Genomic DNA, 22,116 nt, shown 5'->3' on the forward strand with positions numbered 1-22,116 from the left:
TAGGAGAGGACGGGATCCAAACTGCAGGTGGTGAGACTAACATCTCCTCTAGAGCAACAGGGCACAAGGGACCTCCAGTGCCTTAGCCAGCACTCTCTCGGTCGTCTTATTGTGTTCTATCTTCTCTTTCCCTGAGTACTTAACCTTTTGTTGTTGTTTTACAAGAATGTGTTCTGGGAGTGGATGAAGTGGGTTTTATGATCTCAAAGCAACAGTGAGAAACAGAAGAACTCCATCTCTGCCTTTTACTGCAAGCTGGTCTGGGAGGTTTTGGAGAAAAGCGCTACAGTGAGCAGACTGCAGGAGAGGCAGCCCTAGCAGGTTTCCGCTAGGAAAAGTGGTGCATGCAGAGAATACCTGGAGGTGTAGGGGACTGGATGTTCCTAGGGGCACAATAGAAGATTTGAGTGGATGCTGATGACTAAGAAAAGGTTTATTGAGATTGGGAAGGAGATCATTTTAACATAAAATTAAACAGTTTAGAAGTAGTTTAGCAGAATGGTGGCAGTCACAGCAAAAGACTGTAAGTGGAAGGCGGACTTCTGTTCAAGGAATATGACTGAAAGGGAAAGTGGGGGGTGTGGTTCAAATCCCCTCTCTCCCTTTTTTTCTTCTTTAACTCAGCTAATGACCTATGTAATTTCATTTTTATTTTTTTTTTCTCAACATGAACTTTACTTGGATTGACTTCCTGTACATAATGCTTTCTTAAGCTTCTTTCTTCTTTGAATTCTGGCATTTACCCTGTCCAGAATGTCCTTTAAAAATCCATTTCTATCTATGTGAATACAACTCTTGTGGTATGACCCATTAATATCTACCTCGAGGGTTTCTCTTTGTTTTTTAGTTTTCTCTTTGAAATAACTCATAATTTTTGTAAAACCATTTGGAAAATATGTAAAATCATCACGAAAAATAAAATCACATCTATTACCTTAGCTTCAGAGATAACATTGTATATATTACTGACACTAATACTTTTTGAATTAATGTTATAAAGTCCTTTCTGTTTCACTGAATATTTATAACAAACTTTTTTTTGAGGGGAGGTACCAGGAATTGAACCCAGGGGTAGTTAACCATTGAGCTACATCCCTAGCCCTTTTTATTTTATTTTTTTATTTTGAGACAGGGTTTCACTAAGTTGCCTAAGGCCTCACTAAGTTGCTGAGGCTAGCTTTGAACTTTCAATCCTCCTGCTTTAGCTTCCTGAGCTACTGGGATTAGAGGCGTGTGCCAGTATGTTCAGCTAACAAAGTTTTAATGACTATCTAATATTCCTTGGTATAAATGTGTCATAATTTACTAACCATTCTCTTAATATTAGATAATTTAGATAATTCCCAATATTTAATTATACATTAGACATGAAATTTTACGTAAATACTTGTATACATAGTTACCATTAAGGCAAAAATCCTATAAACATCAAATCAAGGGATAGGATTGTTTTTCTAAAGGCTCCAGATATATCAGGTGGATTATTTTCCAACAAGAATGTGAGTTACCCTTCTACAAGCAGCATATGAGTGGATAAGCTATAACTCTTGTCAGCAGAGAGAATTTTCTAATATTCAATTAGAATATTGAATATTCTGGGTAGAAAAAAATTGGCTTTTCATTCAGTTTTCATCTGTATTTATTTGATTATTTGTTAAGTTGAATACTTTTTCTTATAATCATTGACAACTGGATGTTTTCTTCTTTGCCCTTTACCCATAAAAATGTAATATTTTAAATTTATTTATAAAAGATTTTTCATATTGCTAATTTAAGATTTTTACATGCAAATTCTATTTCTCATGCCTTATATTTGTTGTTGTTTTCATCCTATTGTTTTTCCAGTGATTTAAATTGCATCTATCATAATCTTTATAGAATTCTCCATTCTCTGTAATAGCACTGCATAGTCTCACCCTAGAATCTTAAAATTTTAATTTAACCACTATATGACCCAGCTATGCAAATCCTCTGTAAAGAAAGTTGTCATAGTATGGTATACATGCATACCCATGTTTACAGCCGCACAATTCATGATAGCCAAACTATGGAACCAGCCTAGGTGTCCATCAATGGATGAGTGGATAAAGAAGTATGGTATAGGTCAGGTGCAGTGGCATATGCCTGTAATCCCAGTGGCTAGGGAGGCTGAGGCAGGAGGACCACAAGTTCAAACCAGCCTCAGCAACTTAGAGAGGCCCTAAACAACTTAGTGAGACCTTGATTCAAAATAAAACATAAAAAAAGCTAGAGTAAAAAAAAAAAAGTGTGGTATATATACACAATGGATATTTATTATTTATATTTATTCAGCCACAAAGATAAATGAAACTATATCATTTGCAGGAAAATGGATAAAACTTGAGGTCATTATGTTAAGTGAAATTAGCCAAAATTAAAAGGTCAAGGGTTGTATGTTTTCTCTCATATGTGGTGCTAGAGAAGAACAAAAAGAAAGGTAGGGGGTGATCACATGAAAAGCAAAGGAAGATCAGAGGAAAGCTAGGAAGTGGGGAGGAGGGTGGAAACACTGCAGAGAGATATGGGCCAAATGATATTGTTATATTATGCACATGTACTTAAGAGAAGCCACACGTGTCAGATACAGGAAATATGTCACAACAAATCCCAGCATCATACAAAACTGTGATGCACCAGTAAAGATAAAAAAATTAAAGGATCAAGAAGAAAATAGGGAATTTTTTTTTAAAAATTCAGTCTTGATTGTCTTGTATAGTCCTTTAACTTTCATATTTCTTCCATATTAATGTATTATTGCCAGAGAAAAAGTTCTTAAGAAAAAGAAAGGACTGTTTTGTTACCATTCCAGGAGTCATTTATTCATACATCCCTTCCTTTTTCCCTCCCTTCCTTTCTTCCTTCTCTCTCTCTCTCTTTCTCTCTCTCTCTCCTCTCTCTCTCTCTCCTCTCTCTCTCATATTCTGTACCTCTGAACTACATACATCCTAGTCCTTTTTATTTTGAAACAGGTCTTGCTAGTTGCTGAGGCTGGCCTCAACCTTGTAATCTTACCTCACAAGATTTCCAATCAGCTTGTTATCTTATGTCTTAGTCCATTATCTGCTACTATAACAAAATAACACAGATAGGGTAATTGATAAACAATAGAAGTTTATTTGACTTACTCTTCTTGAGGATAGGAAGCCTCAGAGCCTAGCGTCAGCATCTGGTGATGTCTTTTCATACTTAGTCATAACATGGCAAAAGAGAAGCAACACACGTAAGATACAGGAAATTCTAGCCAAATTCATTCTTTTCATCAGGAACCCAATACTTCACTAACTAACCCACTCCCACATGAGGACAGAGCCCTCAAGGCCAATTTACCTCTTAATACAGTTACACTAGGGATCAGTTTCCAGTGCATAACTTTTAGGACACAGATTCAAGCATAGCAATTCCTAATTTGCTTCTGAGATTGTCATTATATACACACACCAAAATAGATAGCAAATCAACTTATTGTTAATCACTGTAACAAAAAATTGTATGTATATTTAAAGACCTAGGGCATAGATGGTTTTCTCAATACTTTCATGCTTACAGTTAAAAATTGGGGGAAAAATCCCTTGGGTATATTAAAATTATTTCAAAAGTTTAAAGATTATGTATTAAAGAAATATTCTCTTTTGAGCATTTTACTTAAATCATAGTTAAGTGAAAGGTGGTGTGAACCATGTGATGAATGATTATTTTTCACAACAGACAACCAAGTTTTCTGAGCACACTGGCTTTGCAAGGATTTATAGTTCCCTGCCTTCATGCTGAAGTTACTTCAGCTTCCTGTGATGCATTCCAACTAATCTGTAGGTTAAGGCATTCCTTGATCATGGATAGATCCAATTGCTACTCAGCCCTGGAATTCTTTATAAAATTCCAGAACTTGGGCTAGAAATTGACTTAGGGAATCCAATAAAGTTGCAAGTCTTGGCAGTCGTCCAAGCTAAATTTATAGACTGGAAGAAATATGGGCTTTCCATTGTTCTCTTTTTCACCTTTGTGAGGTTTCTTTTGTGTCTATGTGAGTGTGTGAGTGTAAATTTATCATTTTGCTGACATCGAAGTGGAAATAATCATTGAAGGAATCCAATCCAGCTAAAAAGTTTTCACTTTGGATCTTCTCAGGTCTTTCCAAACGTTGACCTAAAGTTGCACCAAGAGTGAATTTCTTCTCCCTTTGTAGGATGTTGATGTCATGAAAGAAGTTGTTCTTGAAAATGAATCATGCAAATATAATAGCTGACATGCACGTCTGCCAGCTAGGTATAACTCCCAAGTTTCTGTTCTTCCCCTGGCTCTGTGGGAGCCTTCTTTTTGAGACATGATCTGAGAAAGTGTGATCATATGTATTGTTTCTATCCATTCTGCAATATGGTAATAGGGGCAAGAAAACAAGATCAGGAGCATCTAAGAGATAGTATTTTAAGTGTGTACCTAATGTTCTGTAGGGTGTAGAGATCCAAGCAAGCCCCTCATATCTGGCCACTGAAAACCTGTCTTGTTCTTACAGAATGGGTTTGCTGTTGTGAGGCCCCCAGGCCATCACGCTGAAGAATCCGCAGCCATGTAAGTACCAGGAACTGTTGCCCATCTCCAAGCGCCACGGTTCCTGGCGGTCACCTGCCCCATGCATGTTTCTGAAGCCTCTAATTGTTAGCAGATGGACTGAAAAATCTTGCGAGGTACTCCCAGAAGCAGATTTATGGCTTCAGAGATCATATAGCATTTTAAAAAATGCTCTGAACATTATTTATAATGGTTTTCCTGGATGATTTGCTTTCTTATTTCTCTGTTCTTCTCTATTCCACAGGGGGTTCTGCTTTTTTAATTCAGTTGCAATTACCGCCAAATACTTGAGAGACCAACTAAATATAAGCAAGATATTGATTGTAGATCTGGTATGTATTCCTGGCCAGTGCTGCGTTTCCAGGGACTCTAGATAAAAGGAAGTGGATTTGTATTTCTCTGTTAGGTTGTCTTGCTTTTAGCACTTGCAAACAACTGAAGGGTGTGTTTCCTTTGAATGTGGAAACTCATTAAATTCAGGATTGCAGTTCTGAAACCATAAACATTCACGTTTCACTTTCATGGTGTTAACTGCAATTTAATGAGAAGAAGGCGCAGATCAGGGCAACTTTTATGATCCTTAAATGAATTGATACTTCCACAGTTAAAATAACCCAACAGAACCTGAATTTACTTTTCCCTACAGAATATAGACTTTAAATAGTCAGATGTGCTGGAAAGAATGCTGTTGCTTTGGTAACCAATTGGCCACTTCCCCTGGTTAGCAATCATTGTCGCTTGTTGTGCAACAGTGGTATTATTAAAACAAGTCAGCATGTCATTTTTTTCTGAAAAGATCTCAGATCTCAGATGCCAGTTTGGGATGACTCCCTGCAGGAACTCTGAATGATTAAAAGTCAGAGGCAGTAACTTAGTCTTGCATTTTAACCTGATGCATTCTTACACAATAGTTATAATTTGTTTAACAAATGGTTTGTTTAAATGCAGATGACACTTGGCATGTTGTCTAAAGTATATTCATGAATAATGAGCTGGAGATCTGCCCCATACAAAAAAGGACCAATCCAGGAAAGGGCGAATGAGGGCTGAATGGTGATTTATGAGCCCCGTTTTCAGTTTGCCTCCAGTTCACGAGGAGGTGTAATAGGTTGTCTGACAAGGCATAGACAGGAAATGAACCCTGGCATCCAAACCGAACCTGCTACATCTGCACTTAATTAATTTTTGCAGGTGATAAAAGATTTAAAGGCAAAATATGTTAAAGGTTTTTTTGAAGTGCAAGGCTTAATAGTCTAAATCTTGTTCATATCTGCACTCATAATTAAATCTTATTGGAAGTCGTGGCCTCACCCTCCAGCCCTCTGATTTAGTTAAACAGGCACACCAAAGGGTTGAGAGAGCACAAACAAAGCCATGTGAAGAAATACTTAGTTAAGTTAAAATGAAGATAAAAGGAATGGAAGATAGATAACCATTTCTAGTGCTTGGTTGAAATGGATGTTTTTCACACTCGGTATTGTATCCCTCCTGTGTACAGTTTTATGCAAAGAATATCGAAGCCTAGCTTTCCATGCATTTTCCAAACATGCATACGTTTTAGTGTAGGTCACAGTTCCCTGTTAAAAAATGTGTTGAAGACCTAGATATACTGCAGCAGCAAGGTCTTAAAATTTTTGCAAAAATAAGGACATACCATATTCATACAAAAAGGACATTTTAAGTAATTTATGACTAGTTTTGTATGAATTATAGGATATTACATTTGAAGAAATTAGTATGCTCTTGGTACTGTAAATTCTATGCTAGAAAGATAGACCAGAAATGGAAAAAGAGGATAGTAGATGAAGACCAAAGATTGTGCAAAAAGAAAAATAAATAAAATTGCTAAGCTTTTTAAATTTGTCCACATTATGTGGCAAGATGATTGATCAGCTATTCATCCTATTCTTAAGAGTCTTTCAGTGATTACTTTCTGAAAATTTTCTGTTATCATTTTATGGTTCTATGAAGATAATAAATGTTTAGGGTCCCTTTTGAAAGCACATTTGTGATATCCAACTCAAAAACAATGAATTGTAACCTAAATGCCTATCTTATGATAGACGGATACTTTGTACTTCAGAGGATTTACATGTAAAGTTTTGTTTTTGTACGTTAACATAGGAATAAAAGACTGCTGGAGATAATCTGATACAATTTATAAAATAATTTATTTGGTAGCTCCAAGTAGTTTCCTGTGAGCTTGCTGGCCTTTGATTATAAATTTGCTCCATTATCCAATCATAAAGGATGCTGATTTCCCAATAGGCTGTATCAGACGAGAAGTTTTTGTTTCAAATTCTCTAAATGTATGAAGTTCTGTCCAAAGGGTTGCCTCTGAGCTCACCACCAGCCCCCATATCTTACTTTCAAGTCTTCCAAATTCTGCAGCTGCAGGGCTACTTTGAGGAAATTCCTGTTTCTTCCAGCTGTGGAGAAGGAAGTTTTAAAGTGCCACGTGGCTCTGAGACATCCGTTCTCTCTGGCTGACAGGTCTATTCTGTGAGTTTGCAAAGGAGACGGGGTGAAGGTTCTCCAGTGGTGGAAAAGCCTCATTCCTGCACATCCAGAGTCATTAATGTTGGCTGGTGGGTGTAAACTAGCTCCACACATTCTAGAGCCAACAAAAAGTAGGGCTACTCCATTATACAACAGCTAGTCTGGGGCTTTTCATGTGCCTAGTAAATACAGAACCAGAGTTCTTAATTCACTCCCTATCTTGGGTCACAGCCAAATTCAAATGCATTGAGCATTGTGGGCAGATATGATTCTAGTTGGTGTGTGAAGGACATTCATTCCATTTCTCCTTGTAGGAAAGAATCTAAAAACATTCACTCTATGGAGGGGGAGCAGGTGTAACAGTTTTTTAACACATTCGAGACTGGCCATTGTGTTCAGGCTATATCCTAGAAGTAGATTTGTCTACAAGACTCATGTAGCTTTTGGGTAATGTGACTTTTAATTAGAAAATAATACTTGTTAGATTTTCTTTTTTTTTTGAAAGAATAGCTACTACAAGTGTCCTTAGAGTTGGGGAAATTCCATTTTTGTTCAAGTACATTTAGACCTTTGTTACAAATCCTTGCACTAAATAATTTTGAGTGATAACATTAGCTGGTAGAATATGTGATGTATTCAAAGCTATTTTGACATAAAATTGAAAACATATTGGTTCTAACTTCTTGTGCAGAATCCATTTTTACAGTATACTTTTTTAACCAGAGATAAGTTTTCGCATTTCCCAGCAGATCTGAGAGGCATGGTTTATTTTAAGGTTTTTAATGATTCAATTTATTTCATTTATATAATAATTTTTCATAAGCACCAATAATTTTCCTACCTTAGTCTATATATAGTATATACTTATTGTTATGAAGAAACAGGTCTCAGATTATTTTGAGTATATGTATGCATGTGGTTTGTATGAATACTTTATAGCAATAAAAACTGAAAAAATAAAGACATCTTAAAAGTTATACTGTAAGTTGTTACACAAAACAAAAAACATACTTGGATTTAACTTTATTCTCTAAATACTTAATGACTATGATACAGAATCATGGATTTCTCAAATAGTAGAATGGGTCTGTGTATTTTAATGAAGAATGTTAGTTCAAACCTTTATTACACTGTGAACAAGATTGTATTTCTTTAGAAGAGTATGGACTAATAAGTACCCAAATATTTTTCAAGAAAACATAATTTTATATCTCAAATTATCATTTTATTTGACCTTTTAAAAATAAATTTGTTCAATGTTCCTAGAGAAACAAGAGCAATCAAAGCAATATTTTTCTGATTTGCCAATTGCATATACATTTACAACCCTAAGTATTATTGTTGTATTAAGGAAATGGAAACATCTTTTCACTTATTTTTCAAGGTTTTTTTGGTCCATTCACTAGATATTTAGTAGCAAACACAAAAGTTGTTGTGGGTTAAATTGTTTCATTTTTGTTCCCATGAAGGAAATAATTTTACTATCTCTTCCTTTTCTTTGAATATTTAGAAATCCAGGAATTAATATATTTTCAGTAAGTTACTTTTTCCCCCTGATGTATATGTCTTTAGCTGGAATAAGTTTCTGAGATGATCCATATCTTCCCTAATATTATGATTTTTAGTTAATTTGGGGTAGGCATGCTATACAAAAGGTGGAAAGAATCATTGTATGTCTACTGTATGAATGACAGGCTCAGTGTAGGTTTTCAGAAAATACCAAAAGGAGGCTTTGGTAGTGTCTAGTGAAGCAGTTCCAGGCTAGAGGATGGAGTGGAGACAAGTTAAATAAATCTCAATAATGAGAAATAATGTCCAATGACTTCACCTTTCAAATTTGCCAAGAGGACCAAAGAGAAAATGGGTCTGAATTTAACTGTGATAATTAAGAATTTTTCATTTAGAGTAAGAAATGAATTCAAGACTTTGTCTTCCAGCTTACTCTCTATATCCTCTTAGTAAATTACTGAAACTCTCTGTCATTTTTCTTATTCTTTAAATTAGGGCTAATACCACATACACCATAATAATCAATAAATAATTCATGCAACATATTTAGTATAGTGCCTCACTTCAAAACTATTTGAATTATTTTTAAAAAATAGTGTGATTCTTACTAATGTAAAACATGTAGTTGCAAATTATCAAAACTTTTTATAACAGAACCAGAAATTATATACTTTATAGGTTAATGACATAGCAATAATATTTGCCTGAACCCTAATGCATAGATTATCATCATTTTAGAGTGTTCTATTTTATTTTTGTTCCAAAGATAGTAAGCATTTAACTGTAGTTCTTAATACCTGTAAAGACATTAAAGACATTTTTTAAAAAAATGCTGTAAGTTTTATTTTGCATTCTTGTATTAATTCTGACCTGTTTATATTAAAACAACAACAACAAAAAAGAACTATCAAGTTTGTATCCATTATCATATGCAAATATCTGAAGAATGTTTCATTCATTTTAATGAAACAGGCTTTTATTTTTATTTTTTTAGTTGGAAGGGGGAGTGGTATGGAAATAGAAAAGGAAAAAAAAAGATCAGGAGGAAAGCTGGGAAGAGAGCCATGATATAATATTAAAATTAAGCAGATTAGACAAGATTGCACAAAGCCCCATCCCATCTTTCTGCTTGGGCCCAAATGATTTAAGAGCTAATGAGCTCATACTCCCTGTGTCTTTGACTCTTGCCGTCACAATTTTACCAAAATGAAGTATGAAGTCCTTTTTTGCATCTGGCACCTCTTTTGAAGTGACTCTAACTGCTGAGGGATTGCTAACCGAACTGAATGCTTCAAGAAAGCCAATTTATTCAGCTGGTTGCAAAGCCTTTGACCTTAATGGTGGGACTTGGCAAATCAATGCATACACGTATGTTTAGTGTTCTGTCAAGAATTGCGAAAATGCTCTGTAAGCCATAGATCCTTCTGCAAAATACTAGTTTGTAGTTTAAACATTAGTCTTTTTTTCAGGGGCCAATGAGGCCAGTTAATTAAGCCTGAGGGGTTATGAACTGTTGGCAGTTAATAAGTCATAAAATTCCTCCATAAAACAGGATGCGAGATTCCATCACTGAAGCAAAGAGTACAAAGGGCCGGTGTATAAATATCTAATTGTACCAAAGGACTGGGCTTTTTCAATGACTGCTCATCTGGAGTCTCCAGGGCATGCTCGCTGTGGTTTCCTGATTTTTAGAAGCCAGTTTAAAAAATGAGTGCATTAAAGGGTAATTTGCCTGAAAGTTCAGGAAGTAAAGGGGGTGGTGTGGAAGCAGGCTGAATGGAAGAAAGAAAGAGAGGGACACAGTGAGAAGACAGAAAATGAGAAGGAGGGTGGGGTAGGAAGACAGGGAACTAGAAATCAGAAAGGTTGTCTCCATGCAGAGTTAGACATGACTGTATGTGTCATCTGTTTTCTTTTCCCTGTAGGATGTTCACCATGGAAACGGTACACAGCAGGCCTTTTATGCTGACCCCAGCATCCTGTACATTTCACTCCATCGCTATGATGAAGGGAACTTTTTCCCTGGCAGTGGAGCCCCAAATGAGGTTCGGTTTATTTCTTTAGAGCCCCACTTTTATTTGTATCTTTCAGGTAATTACATTGCATGATTACCCCTAATTTTCTTGTCCTTTGCTGGTGTTTTAAATTACATGAGATTACTGAATTGTCCCACAGGACTAAGATCCAGTGCAGAACAAGTGCAGAACCCAGAGCACTGGTTGTCAAGCCAGGCTGGGCTGATTTGACACGTTGTTTGATGTTTATTTCAAGAGGTCCCATGTGCTTGTTTTTCCTCTCTGCTTGCTTTCTTCCCTTTGCCCTCTTCTCTACCTACTCTGGTGTTTTTCTCTTCCCAGGTTGGGACAGGCCTTGGAGAAGGCTACAATATAAATATTGCCTGGACAGGTGGCCTTGATCCCCCCATGGGAGATGTGGAGTACCTTGAGGCATTCAGGTTGGTACTTCTTTCTTTCTGAAAATGACCAATTAGAAAACAAATGTCCATTGGAACAGCACCAAATGTGAAAGAGAAACATAAATTTCTAAGTAAGGTGAAGTATCACTAAAAGCTATGTAGGACTATGTGTAAGAAAAAAAAAAAGTATATCAAGACCTAATTGTATTTATGCAGGTATATTGGCCAATGGCCCAGACATATACTCTCCAATTCCCTCAAAGAAAGGGCGCAAAGACTTTATTTTTAAATAGTTCTGTCTGGAAAATTCTGCCTATTATAACACATGACGTGATTTACAATAGACATTAGCATATTAAATATTCTGAAAAGTCCTTCACTACCTATTTAACTGTGCTGAACAGGTATTTCCCAAACTCCACTGGACTCAGATCCCTGTTTTACACAGCTAGGTTGGCATTCCTCGTTCTGAGGAGCCAGCTTACCTCAGGAACAGAGGCCGTGGCTATCTCATTTTATGGTAGAGTTAATGACTTCTGTATGTTTTCCCTCTCACATTAAGACATTAACCAATTAATTGGCTGTTTTCAGTTTCTATGGAGTAAATGAAATGTATCCATAATGCATTCTGCTACTTTCTTTTTCTCTCTTTGAAAGCAAAGAATTTTAAAAAATAATTTAAACATGCTTTTTTTTTTTTTTTTTTTTTAGAAATGTAACTTAAGAAAGGGCAGTTAAAAATTTTAAAAAGTTCGGTCTTTGGAAAGGTGTCTGTTTTAAGAAGAAATGTCAGAATGTGTCAATATGAGCCTTGCTGGCAAGATTTTAGAAGGAGATTTTAGCATGTCGGTAATACCTAATTGCTTAGATGTTTAGTTAAAAGTAAAAGCAAACAACTGCATGAAAAGAAATATGAGAACTTCAGAGTTTTGAAATTTACCATTTATAAATTCCCAAGAATTAAAATCCTATTAATATTGTATTTGAGACTTTGGGAAATAATGGGAAATTTTTCCAATATATGTAATTTTAATGGGATTCTACTGTCTTATGTGTCATGCTTACTTCATTTTCTCACTTAAAGATGACTTCCCATTAGAAAAGTCATCCAGGAAAAGTGACAGTAACTATTTAGTTACTCTAAAGATGCATTTAAATTAAATATATTTGGCTTGGTATTGAAGATAGAAAGGAAAATTCTACCTACATTATAGATATTTGGGAAACAAATATACACAGCAATGTCTACAATATTTATTTTAAAAGAGCTGAAATAATGTAAACTTGGGTTGTGTAGGAAGATATTTTGCTTTAATTAGCAGTAAAATATCTGAATATTATATTAAGAAATAATAGGGGTCTAAGTGTTATAAATTTTCTTTTCCTATATTTGGAACTTCACAAACAATATTATTTTGTGTAAGGTAGCTTTTCTTCACTGTGACCAAAATACCCAACAAGAACAACCTAGAGGAGGAAAAGTTTATTTTGGCTCACAGTTTTAGAGATTTAATCCATAGTGTACTGACTCCATTGCTCTGGGCCCAAGGAGAGGCAGAACATCATGACAGAGGGCATGGCAGAGGACCACGGCTCATCCATGTAGGTCAGGAGACAAAGAGGACAGGGGAAGTGTCTGTAGCAAAGATGAACCGTTCTGGGCAATTCTCCCAGTGACCCACCTCCTCTCGTCATGCCCACCTGCCCAGTGGTACCACCCAGTCAGTCTATTCCAATGAGGATGGGCTGATTAGGTTACTGTTCTCATAACCTAATCAGCAACCTTTGACTATTGCATTATTAACACAGGAGCTTTCTGGGGACACCTCATATCCAAACCATCACGATGTCTCAAAGGAATCAGAGAATAGACTTGAATACATATGATGTATGAATTTGTCTGCTTCCCAAGTTAACCTGGTAACTTGAATGATATGAATTAATTCTTAGTCTCACTATAGCATAACATCATATCCATTGATCTATAATACAGATCAGATTTCCTGGTATTGTAATATTACTTGTGACATAGCTTTTATATAAAAATGTATTGTGTATGCACAACAGTGAAGGACAGTTTATATTTTGTGCCTGTTACTTCTCATATTAGAAAGTGAATGGTGAATGAACACAATAATTTTTACTAAATAATATGAAAACAGATATAAGTGCACAATACTGCTTTTTAATTGAAATGGTAAGTAAATTACATTTTCCTGAAAAGTGGCTGTCCTCAAGAACAGCACATCTCTGGGCCTGAAATGTAGACCGTTTATATTAGCAAAATTTTCTGAACTCCCCAGTAAGTAGTACTTGAATTTAAGTAGAAAAGTGTCATTATTTACACTAAACTGTAAAAGCTTAGAATTGCTGGGTTTTGTGTATGTGTGTTCATAGTTATTCCAGATTTAAACTATAATAATCCTATTAATTTTAAATTATATCTGCTATTCAATGTTCATGCTCAGAAATACCTGTGAATTTTTTTATGGAAGAATCAAGAAAATAAGGCATTCATTCAAAAAAATATTCATTGAACATGTCTGTCAAGCATGGTGGTCAGCACTTGGAATTCAGAACTGTCTTTGCTCCCAGGGATCATTATAGAAGTGGTATTTATTGTTCTAAGGAATAGCAGTGCTTAGACAGAATAGCAGTGCATAGACAGAATAAAATACATAACTATTTCTGAAAAATTTCAGGTAAGGCTTCATCAAATATTGTTCAACCTGTGTTTTAAGTATGAGTAGGAGTTTATGGGGGGGAATTAGAGTAGGGAGAAATTCACACTAGGCAGAGAGGATACACTGAAAAATATGGAGTCACAAGAGTTATGAAGTATTCTTTCTTTGTTGCCTCAAGGGCATGAGGGTGAGATTGATGGAAGGAAAATGGATCATATTTCGTAAAGTCTTTTACCCATCTTTGTCTATGATTATCGTCTGTCTGTCTGTAAGATAGATTTCCCATAATTTTTGATGTAGTATTATTGTATAAGCCTACTGATATCTTTTGAAAATGTCCCCCAAGGGTTCATGTGTTAATGGTGTGGTCCTCAGCTGATGGTAATATTGGGAGATGGTGAAACCTGTAGAAGGTGGAGTCTAGTGGAAGGAAGTTAAGTCAGTTGAGGGTATGTGCCTTGCTGGGATATTAGGACCCCAGCCCCTTTCTCTCTTTTTCCTTCTGGACTCCATAACATTGGGAGTTTCTTCTCCCAAGTGAATTCTGCCATGATGCTCTGCCTCATCATAGGCCAAAAGCAATAGCGCTGAGGAATCATGGACTGAAAACTCTGAAATCATGAGCCAAAATAAACCTTTATGCTTTTTAAGTTGATTATCCCAGGTACTTTGTCACAGCGATAAAGAACTAACACATTCATCCTTCTTAATACAATCATTGTTTCTCAGCATTAAAATGGAAGATCATTCTGGCATGTGTGTGTGTGTGTGTTTGTGTGTGTGGGTGCAGGAAATGGAGGTAGGGAGTAAACAATGAATTTTCTAATTTCTTATTTTTTAATAATTTTTAGAATATGATAAGTATCTTCGGAAGGGAAGCTTCATTGTCTGTAAAGCTACATTTATAGTGGGATATAAGATGGTTACTTCTTTTACTAGCCAAAAATTGACATATATATCATATATATGGTTTCTGTTACATGCTTTTTCTATGATAAAAGTAAAATTGTTGGCAAGCCAACATTTTCATGTTTGCTATGAGCTTTAAAGATGATTTTTATGTTATTTCAGATAACTTCTTATTTTTTCCAAGCAGTTGTCATTCATCCCTGAAATAATTGAAGGGTATACTTAAATTTTTCATGAGAGTTTTAAAAATATTCTACAATATCAAATATGTTTCCAAGGTTACCATATTTTAAAGGAATAATGGTTATATTTATTGAGGTCTTACATGCCAGGTCCTAGATTGGAAACTTCATAGGCATTATGGGTAACTCCAAAATGCTTTCTATCTATACATCACAGAACCATGAATTGGAACAGCCATGATGTGAACTCAGTTTATGGATCTAAAAACTGTGCTCCTTTTGCCATGCCACATTGCTGCTTTCCTACTGTTGGACTTAAAATACTCAGGAGTGCCAAAGCACAGTGAATTTTATCAAAATGTAAGACCTTTGTGCCCCACTGCCTCCTGCCCTAACCCATGGATACCTCATGCACAGCATGGCCAAAAAAACAAAAAAAAAGAGGTATTCAATAATATCGGTTCAATTAGTCAAAGATGAGAGATGATGCTAACTACAAGAGGAGTATTGAAAGCTCTAGTATTAAGTAAACCTAGAAAAGCCTGAAGAAACTACATAATATCTTACGACCTATCATGACCTCTTTTGACCTCTCAAGGAGTCAGCTTTACAGACAACTTTGAATGTCCCTTCATTTGACTGTAAGAGTGTCAGATGTCAGATGCCCTCTCTTTACTCAACAGCTGTTCTTCTGGATGCCTGCTCAGCAGTCTCTGTCCCCATCATTTCAAAAGATTGTTCCAATGGTTTTAAATTCTTCATGATCCCTTGATGAGCATCAGAATGTTATTTTTTTCCCCTAAAGACTAAGTCTGTAAGGGTCTTTCAAATGTTAAAGTGATCATTTATATATGACAATTCACATGGTTCATTTATAGTGGGTAAGAAACAGCAGTACATGTCATACTTCTAATTAAATTTAATAAGGAAAACATCTTGAAGGGTTGCTTTTCTTTTTTAAAGTATGGTTGGGTATTTCTTTATTTTGTTTATTTATTTTTATGTGGTGCTGAGGATCTAACTCAGTGCCTCACATGTGTGAGACAAGTGCTTTGCCACAACCCCAACCCTTGTGGTTTTTTAAAAAAACTTTTTAATTTTGTTTTGTTTTGGTAAGCAGTGATTTTCAGTTCAGAAGTCAGGTGATAGTACTCCTTGAAATTATGCCTATTTTATTGAATGAATAAATGATTGAGTAAATGAATGAATGACAATCCCCATGTAGCCTTTCAATTTCCAAAAAGAAGTTCAGTTACATGCCCCTTATAGCCACAGATGGGTTCCATATCTGTGGATTCACACAACTATAGATAGAAAATACTTGGAAAAAATTACATCTATTCTGTATATGTACATATTTTTCTTGTAATTATTCCCTAAATGGCATAATATAAGAATCATTTAGTTAGTATTTTTTTCATTGATAAAGATTTTCAAAAGGCAAAGGATCTATTTTAGCTCTTCAGAGAAATTTATCTCAGGGCAAAACTGAACCAGAATGATTCAATTTCACTGAGGTTTCCAGGGTGCCAATTGAAAAATTGGACTTAAGAAAGTTGTCTAATCCAGGAAATAAAAATTTAATTAAAAAGTTGATGCTTTCATTGTAAACCACCTGTTTTTCCTTTAATCAGCTTATGAAGTATCTCTATTTTGTCAAATGTGATGAGTTCAAGCTTTGCTAAATTACTTTAGCCATATAACCAACTAGAATTTTTATAAGGGTAGAGTTATTGCTACAGAACTAAACCATTGAACACTTTGAGCGCATGTAAATAACTCAACCAGCCTGTAACTCTTTATCTTGTCTTTGGCTTATACTTTTTTGCTATAGTACACACACTAAAAAATTCTAATCTATTAAACAATGGTTGGAAAACAGACCAGATATCATGTCTGTTTTTAGTTCACCAATTTTGTTCCTGAGACAGTCTTTAAAATAGAAATCATGGCTTTCCATAATTCCTCCCCTGCTTCTGGTAAAAATAAAAAATGTGCATTTAACTCAAACAGAGGAGAATAGAGTTTTTTGTCATATTTACAGAGCAAATGCTCCTCAGACAGCTAGTTCGTAATGGTCAACCTACAGTGTACCAAGGGTGGTTGGTTTCTTCCATACAATGATGGTAGATAATTTGGGGTCTAGGCAAATAAAGTAGTACAATATTTTATTGTTTTATCATTATTATTTTATCAAACATCATCATTATTATAATTAATTTTAAAAGACTAACTTCCAAATGTTGTTGCTATATACATAGACTGAAAAAGAAGAGTCTCTCATCTACCAAAGAAATAAAATGGGATCATAAGTAAATATTTAAATTTTCTCTTTTGATAAGGGCCACTTAATAAATATTTTTATGGTTATTTTTCTTATTTTACTTTAGTGTAATTTCATGTTAAATGAATAGAAAACAATACCATTGTTAAAAATTATAATGTTAATAATGACCTCATAATATAGGACACTCACTGAGAATTTAATTTTTGCTAGCTGCTTATTTTTAAAAATCTTGAAAGGTTCTTAAGTGTTCTTATTTTACAGATAAAAATTCTAAACCTTTTGAGTGCCAGTAGATCTGTGTCACATAGCTGGTAAATGGTGACTAGTGGTTTGTGGCAGCAAGTGTCAGTCCTCTTTGGCCCCAAATTGTGGTTCCTCTATAAAGGGTATCGGGTGACAAAAAAATATGGTGAGAAATCCTTTGCAAATGCCTGTTAACCTGTCCATCATTTGGCTTAGACATCTAAATAATATCTAAATTGGTGATGTTATTTTAAAACTGAAAAATCCTTCCTAGATTTTTTATCATTCTTATCTCATATAATATCTTCAAGCCACTCTTGTGCCTTTTCCTCATCTGACAGAAGAAGAGAGCCTATCCCATTAAATCCCTAAAACATTTTTTTCCTTCTGATCACCACTCTATTTACAATTGGAAATATATTTTTTCCATCTTTATTAAAAGAAATATTTCCTCCTTATGTATGCATTTAGATTTTTTGTAAGGGTATGTGATTAAACTTCAGAAACACCAAATTAAAATTTTAAATACAATACAAAGTGATAAATGAACTTTTAGATCCAATTTTGAAATAAAGAATGATTTGTTGTCATCTAAGAATCATACTCAATACTGTCAAATGATTTGGGGTCTTGTTTTGTCTACGAGAACTGCGGTTGATGCTTCCAAGTCTTGGAAAGGACTCTCAATTGTTAGTGACAAGCAAATATATTATACTCATGATAGTGTACGCTTTCCCAAAGATGGCCAAGACATTTGGGGAAAGAGGGTAGAATTTCTTGAAACAATTTGCCAATATGAAATACTGTACATATCAAATTGGCCTGACTACCATCTTTCCCAGACCATTTATCATAGCTCACAAATCAAGCCCACATTTTCTCTTTCTGAAAGACTTGGCTAATAAATAAGATGTGGGTCTCAAATCTGAACCCGTCAATCAATCTTGGGAACAAAGCAATAATGACTTTCATCTATTAATATTCTATTTCAATAACAAGGAATACATATGAATTTATGGCTGTGTGAGCTACAATTCTATTCATTATCCATATTCTATTCTCTATATGCATCATGTTGCAATATTTCAATATATTTGATCAAAACATCACAAGGAAAAAATCCAAAGGAATAAATATTAGAAGACTGTCAGCTCTATCTGTTCTTTAGCTTCAGGAATAAACATAATTTAAGAACATTTTTTTCTTCTCTCATCTGTGTAACATATTGTACCAATTTTCATCAAAAAATTACAATTTCTATAGGTGTGTGTCTCTAGATACCCTTAGAATTTCTGCTCTTTGACCCTTAGAGTAAATTGATCTCATGCACACCTGTCTTCCTTGGGAAACTTGCAAACTTGATTTTTGAGCTGAGCATCAAAGAGATATGATATTAGACAGTATAGAGGTCAGGTAAAAAGTCCAGGAAGTATCTTGAAGTGCCCGAAGTTTTGAAAAGCAAATGATATGTGCAGTGAATAAGTAGTTCAAATGCTACTATTTATTTTTATTAGTATTTTAAAAGTTTAGATCAACCATAAAACAATTTTTTTCTGCCTTAGAGTAGTTCTAAAGCCAATTTTTTTCAGAAATTTTGATATCAAATATTAAGGACTAAATAAAAGAGTTGTTATGCTTAATTAACTATTTTCCCTAATGTTTCTTTATAAGCAGGTCCTTTGTGTGCCCAGGAATGATTTGTTTTTATTTTTAAGATGAAACACTGAATTATAAAGCCCTTGCCTTGCACAAAATCCTCCCAACATATGTGCAGTATTCTGAGATAGCAGGAAATGAAATCTTTTCATGACATACTGTGAAGATTTCTAGGCTAGAAATAGCAGATCTTTTGGACTGTCAAACAGCTCAGATCAATTCATCAACTTAAATTATCTCATCTAGTAATAATGGAATTGTGTAGTTATTTATGATATGATATACTCAGAATGGAAGATAAATATAATGAAGGAATTATGAAGTCACACTTTTTTTTCAGTGTTCCAATAAGTATTTGCAGATTTGCTTCATTTATTGGTAAGATAAAGCTCTGGTCCAAATAAGAGTCACTTATCCTCATTGAACATTTAACCAAATTTCAGTGACTTGGGGTTTTAAGTTGTGTTCTCAAAATTGAATAATTTTTTCTTTTTTCATGATTTTATATCTTAAGTTTACTATAACTAGATGTTTTTGAGGTGATGAATAATGTGAAAAAGAGATTGTTTTGATATACTATACATATAGAATTTTAGTCCCTTTTGGGAAAACTAGATATATATTGTGGTTTAATAGTGGGAGTTTACTTGGCTTTCCCAGGTGCAGGAATCATCCTCATGAAAATTCTATTGAAAACCTCTTCAGATGTTACTTTTGAGGTTCAGGGTTGAAGTTCGCACCATTTTCTGGGGGCAAGACCATCAGGGAGAGGTTCAAGTCCTTGCATGACATCAAGCATCTGGATGATAAACTCAGTTTTCCATATTTCATCCCAATGATTTGATGTTATGGAGATGAAACTACAAATGAACATCTGTTCTCATTTATGCAGTCATTCAGACTCCTCTGGCACTCTTCTACAAGGGCAATGGCTTATTCTTGTATCTGTTATGAATCTGCCCATCTTTCTTGTGGGCACCACAGTACTGGGTATTGGCTGTCTAAACATCTTCTATTTTGAAGCACAGCATTGATGCTGTAAAGCCATACAGAGGGCCATGAGCTTATGAACTGTGTAGCTTTTAATGGAAAAGACAGCAAAATAACATTCTTGCCATTAGAGTTCACATTTCACAATTTTTAAAGTGGATGGGAGGAGAAAGGAGATAGATGATTTAATCGACTTTTAAGCTCAGCAGAATTTTAGGTCTATCCACATCTCAATGTGAGGATATCTTGCATTTTAAAACAAACACGTATAGGGAAAAAAAAAATCAAGGGATAACATTTAGAGCAGGGAGTGGTGGTGCACACCTATAATCCCAGCAGCTCAGAAGGCTGAGGCAGGAGAATTGTGAGTTCAAAGCCAAGCTCAGAAATTTAGTAAGACCTGATCTCTAAACAAAAGGCTGGGGATGTGACTTAGTAGGTAAGACCTCCTGGGTTCAATCCCTGATATCAAAAAAAAAAAAAAAAAAAAAAAAAAGAAAGAAAGAAAGAAAGACCATTTAAGTATTATTATGTAAAGAAATGTATCATTTCATTTGAAAACAAAATGTTGGTTCATTTGCTGTATATTTTTAGTTGGTACATAACTTCTTGAATTTAAGGCAATAATGGAGTTACTGAAATGGACTGAATTTCAAAAACAAACAGTTTTACTGGAATAGTAGCCAAGGGCAAAGAAACAAAGGGGAGTTTATTTGAAACCAAGAGCAAGAAAAAAACAGGAATAGGTTTCTCATTTAAAAGTTTTGTAACCCAAAGAGTTTGATGCCTCATTTTGTACTTCCAGTTTCTGAAAAAGTCTCCTAGATATTAGAGTTGCCCCACTGGGTCTCTGATTTAATTCATACACTCAAGTCCTTCCCTTTCTCCAAGTTTCTGTACTAGTTATCTTTTATGTCCAGGGTCTTTATGATGAAAATATCATTGCAGAAATTATTTAGTGATGCCTTATTTCCAATAACTATAATGACATTAGAGGCAAAAATGATAATGTCTGGTGGGTGTTGTGTTTTATGACTCCGTTTAAATTAAGAGATTAAGTTCTAAATTATTCAGAGAACCAAAGTCTGCCACAAGTTTGCTAACATGTTCCATTTAGCTTAACTTTTGGAGGATGTGACAATAAATGATAATCAAATGATTACATCTAGAATCCAAAAGAAAAATGTTTAATTAATATGAAAGAAGCATCACTTGCCTGTATTTGTCAATGTCAACTTTTTTAAAAAAAAACTTTTAACAAATTATTATTTTGTCTTCCTTTTAAAATCACAGTGATATGTAAGATTTGGTAAAGTTAATATGCTTTAGGAGAAATCAGAAGCTAACGAAATCATCCCATTGCCAGGGCTGACCATAAAATCCTATACCAAGTTAGAAGGGCTTATGTGGCCCAATTTAAAATTTTGTTGTTTTATAATATCTTTGGAGAAGTGTATTGTTCCTTGTAAAATACCCACATGCTCTCCTTTGGAATGGCTCCAGACTGTAACTGAACCACGAGGTTGCCCCCTGGTGCTTTATGTATTGTTTAATTGTTTGCCTTTGGTGGATGTTTTTATTAAAAGCCTATTATTTAGGATAAGACCAAAGTGTCATTTTAAAAACAACAGAAGCAGAGCTGTTCCGTCTCATAGGTCTTTTTCATAGGTGTATTAGTGCATACTGGATGTTGCTAATGAGCCCGAAGAAAATTCTTCTTGTAATACTTCAAAAAGAGCAACAACAACAACAAACAAAACTCTGGGTTTTTTATTTTCCTCTAATAAAATGTGAGTGGATTGGCTAGAGAAGCTGCGATTCTGTGCAGTCTGTGCGACTGTGCCCAGGGCATGAGGGAGGAGAGGCTGTGCTCAGCTGCTCAGTCTTGTTTTGTTCCAGAGGTTTGGAGTCACATGCACGTTGGGACACGTGGCCATTTGGAGCACAGGAGCCTGGGAGGCAGGGAAGTCCTTGTAGCTTCCTGGGGTGTTTACCAAGCCCACGCAGGCTTCACTGTTTGTGACTGGATTCTGCAGTCCCTAATGCCTTCCCTTTCCCCACAGTCCAACTATAAGAGACCATCTTAGTGCAGAACATTCCCCATATAAACTAGGTCTGGGGAATATTTTTAACCAACAATTCTAATTCTAAAAA

General features: G+C 35.0%; 1 protein-coding gene across 1 annotated transcript in view; it reads left to right on the forward strand.

Annotated features, from left to right (window-relative positions):
• The window catches only part of Hdac9 (histone deacetylase 9), a 662,331-nt gene that overhangs the window by 497,290 nt on the left and 142,925 nt on the right, over positions 1 to 22,116 (forward strand). The window contains exons 19-22 of the mRNA XM_026407939.2: positions 4,532 to 4,587; positions 4,832 to 4,919; positions 10,521 to 10,640; positions 10,953 to 11,050. Coding sequence (XP_026263724.1) covers positions 4,532 to 4,587; positions 4,832 to 4,919; positions 10,521 to 10,640; positions 10,953 to 11,050 — 362 coding nt within the window. The remainder of the gene's footprint in view (positions 1 to 4,531; positions 4,588 to 4,831; positions 4,920 to 10,520; positions 10,641 to 10,952; positions 11,051 to 22,116) is intronic.

The sequence above is a fragment of the Urocitellus parryii genome, chromosome 3, assembly GCF_045843805.1.
Source record: "Urocitellus parryii isolate mUroPar1 chromosome 3, mUroPar1.hap1, whole genome shotgun sequence".
Classification (NCBI taxonomy): Eukaryota; Metazoa; Chordata; class Mammalia; order Rodentia; family Sciuridae; genus Urocitellus; species Urocitellus parryii.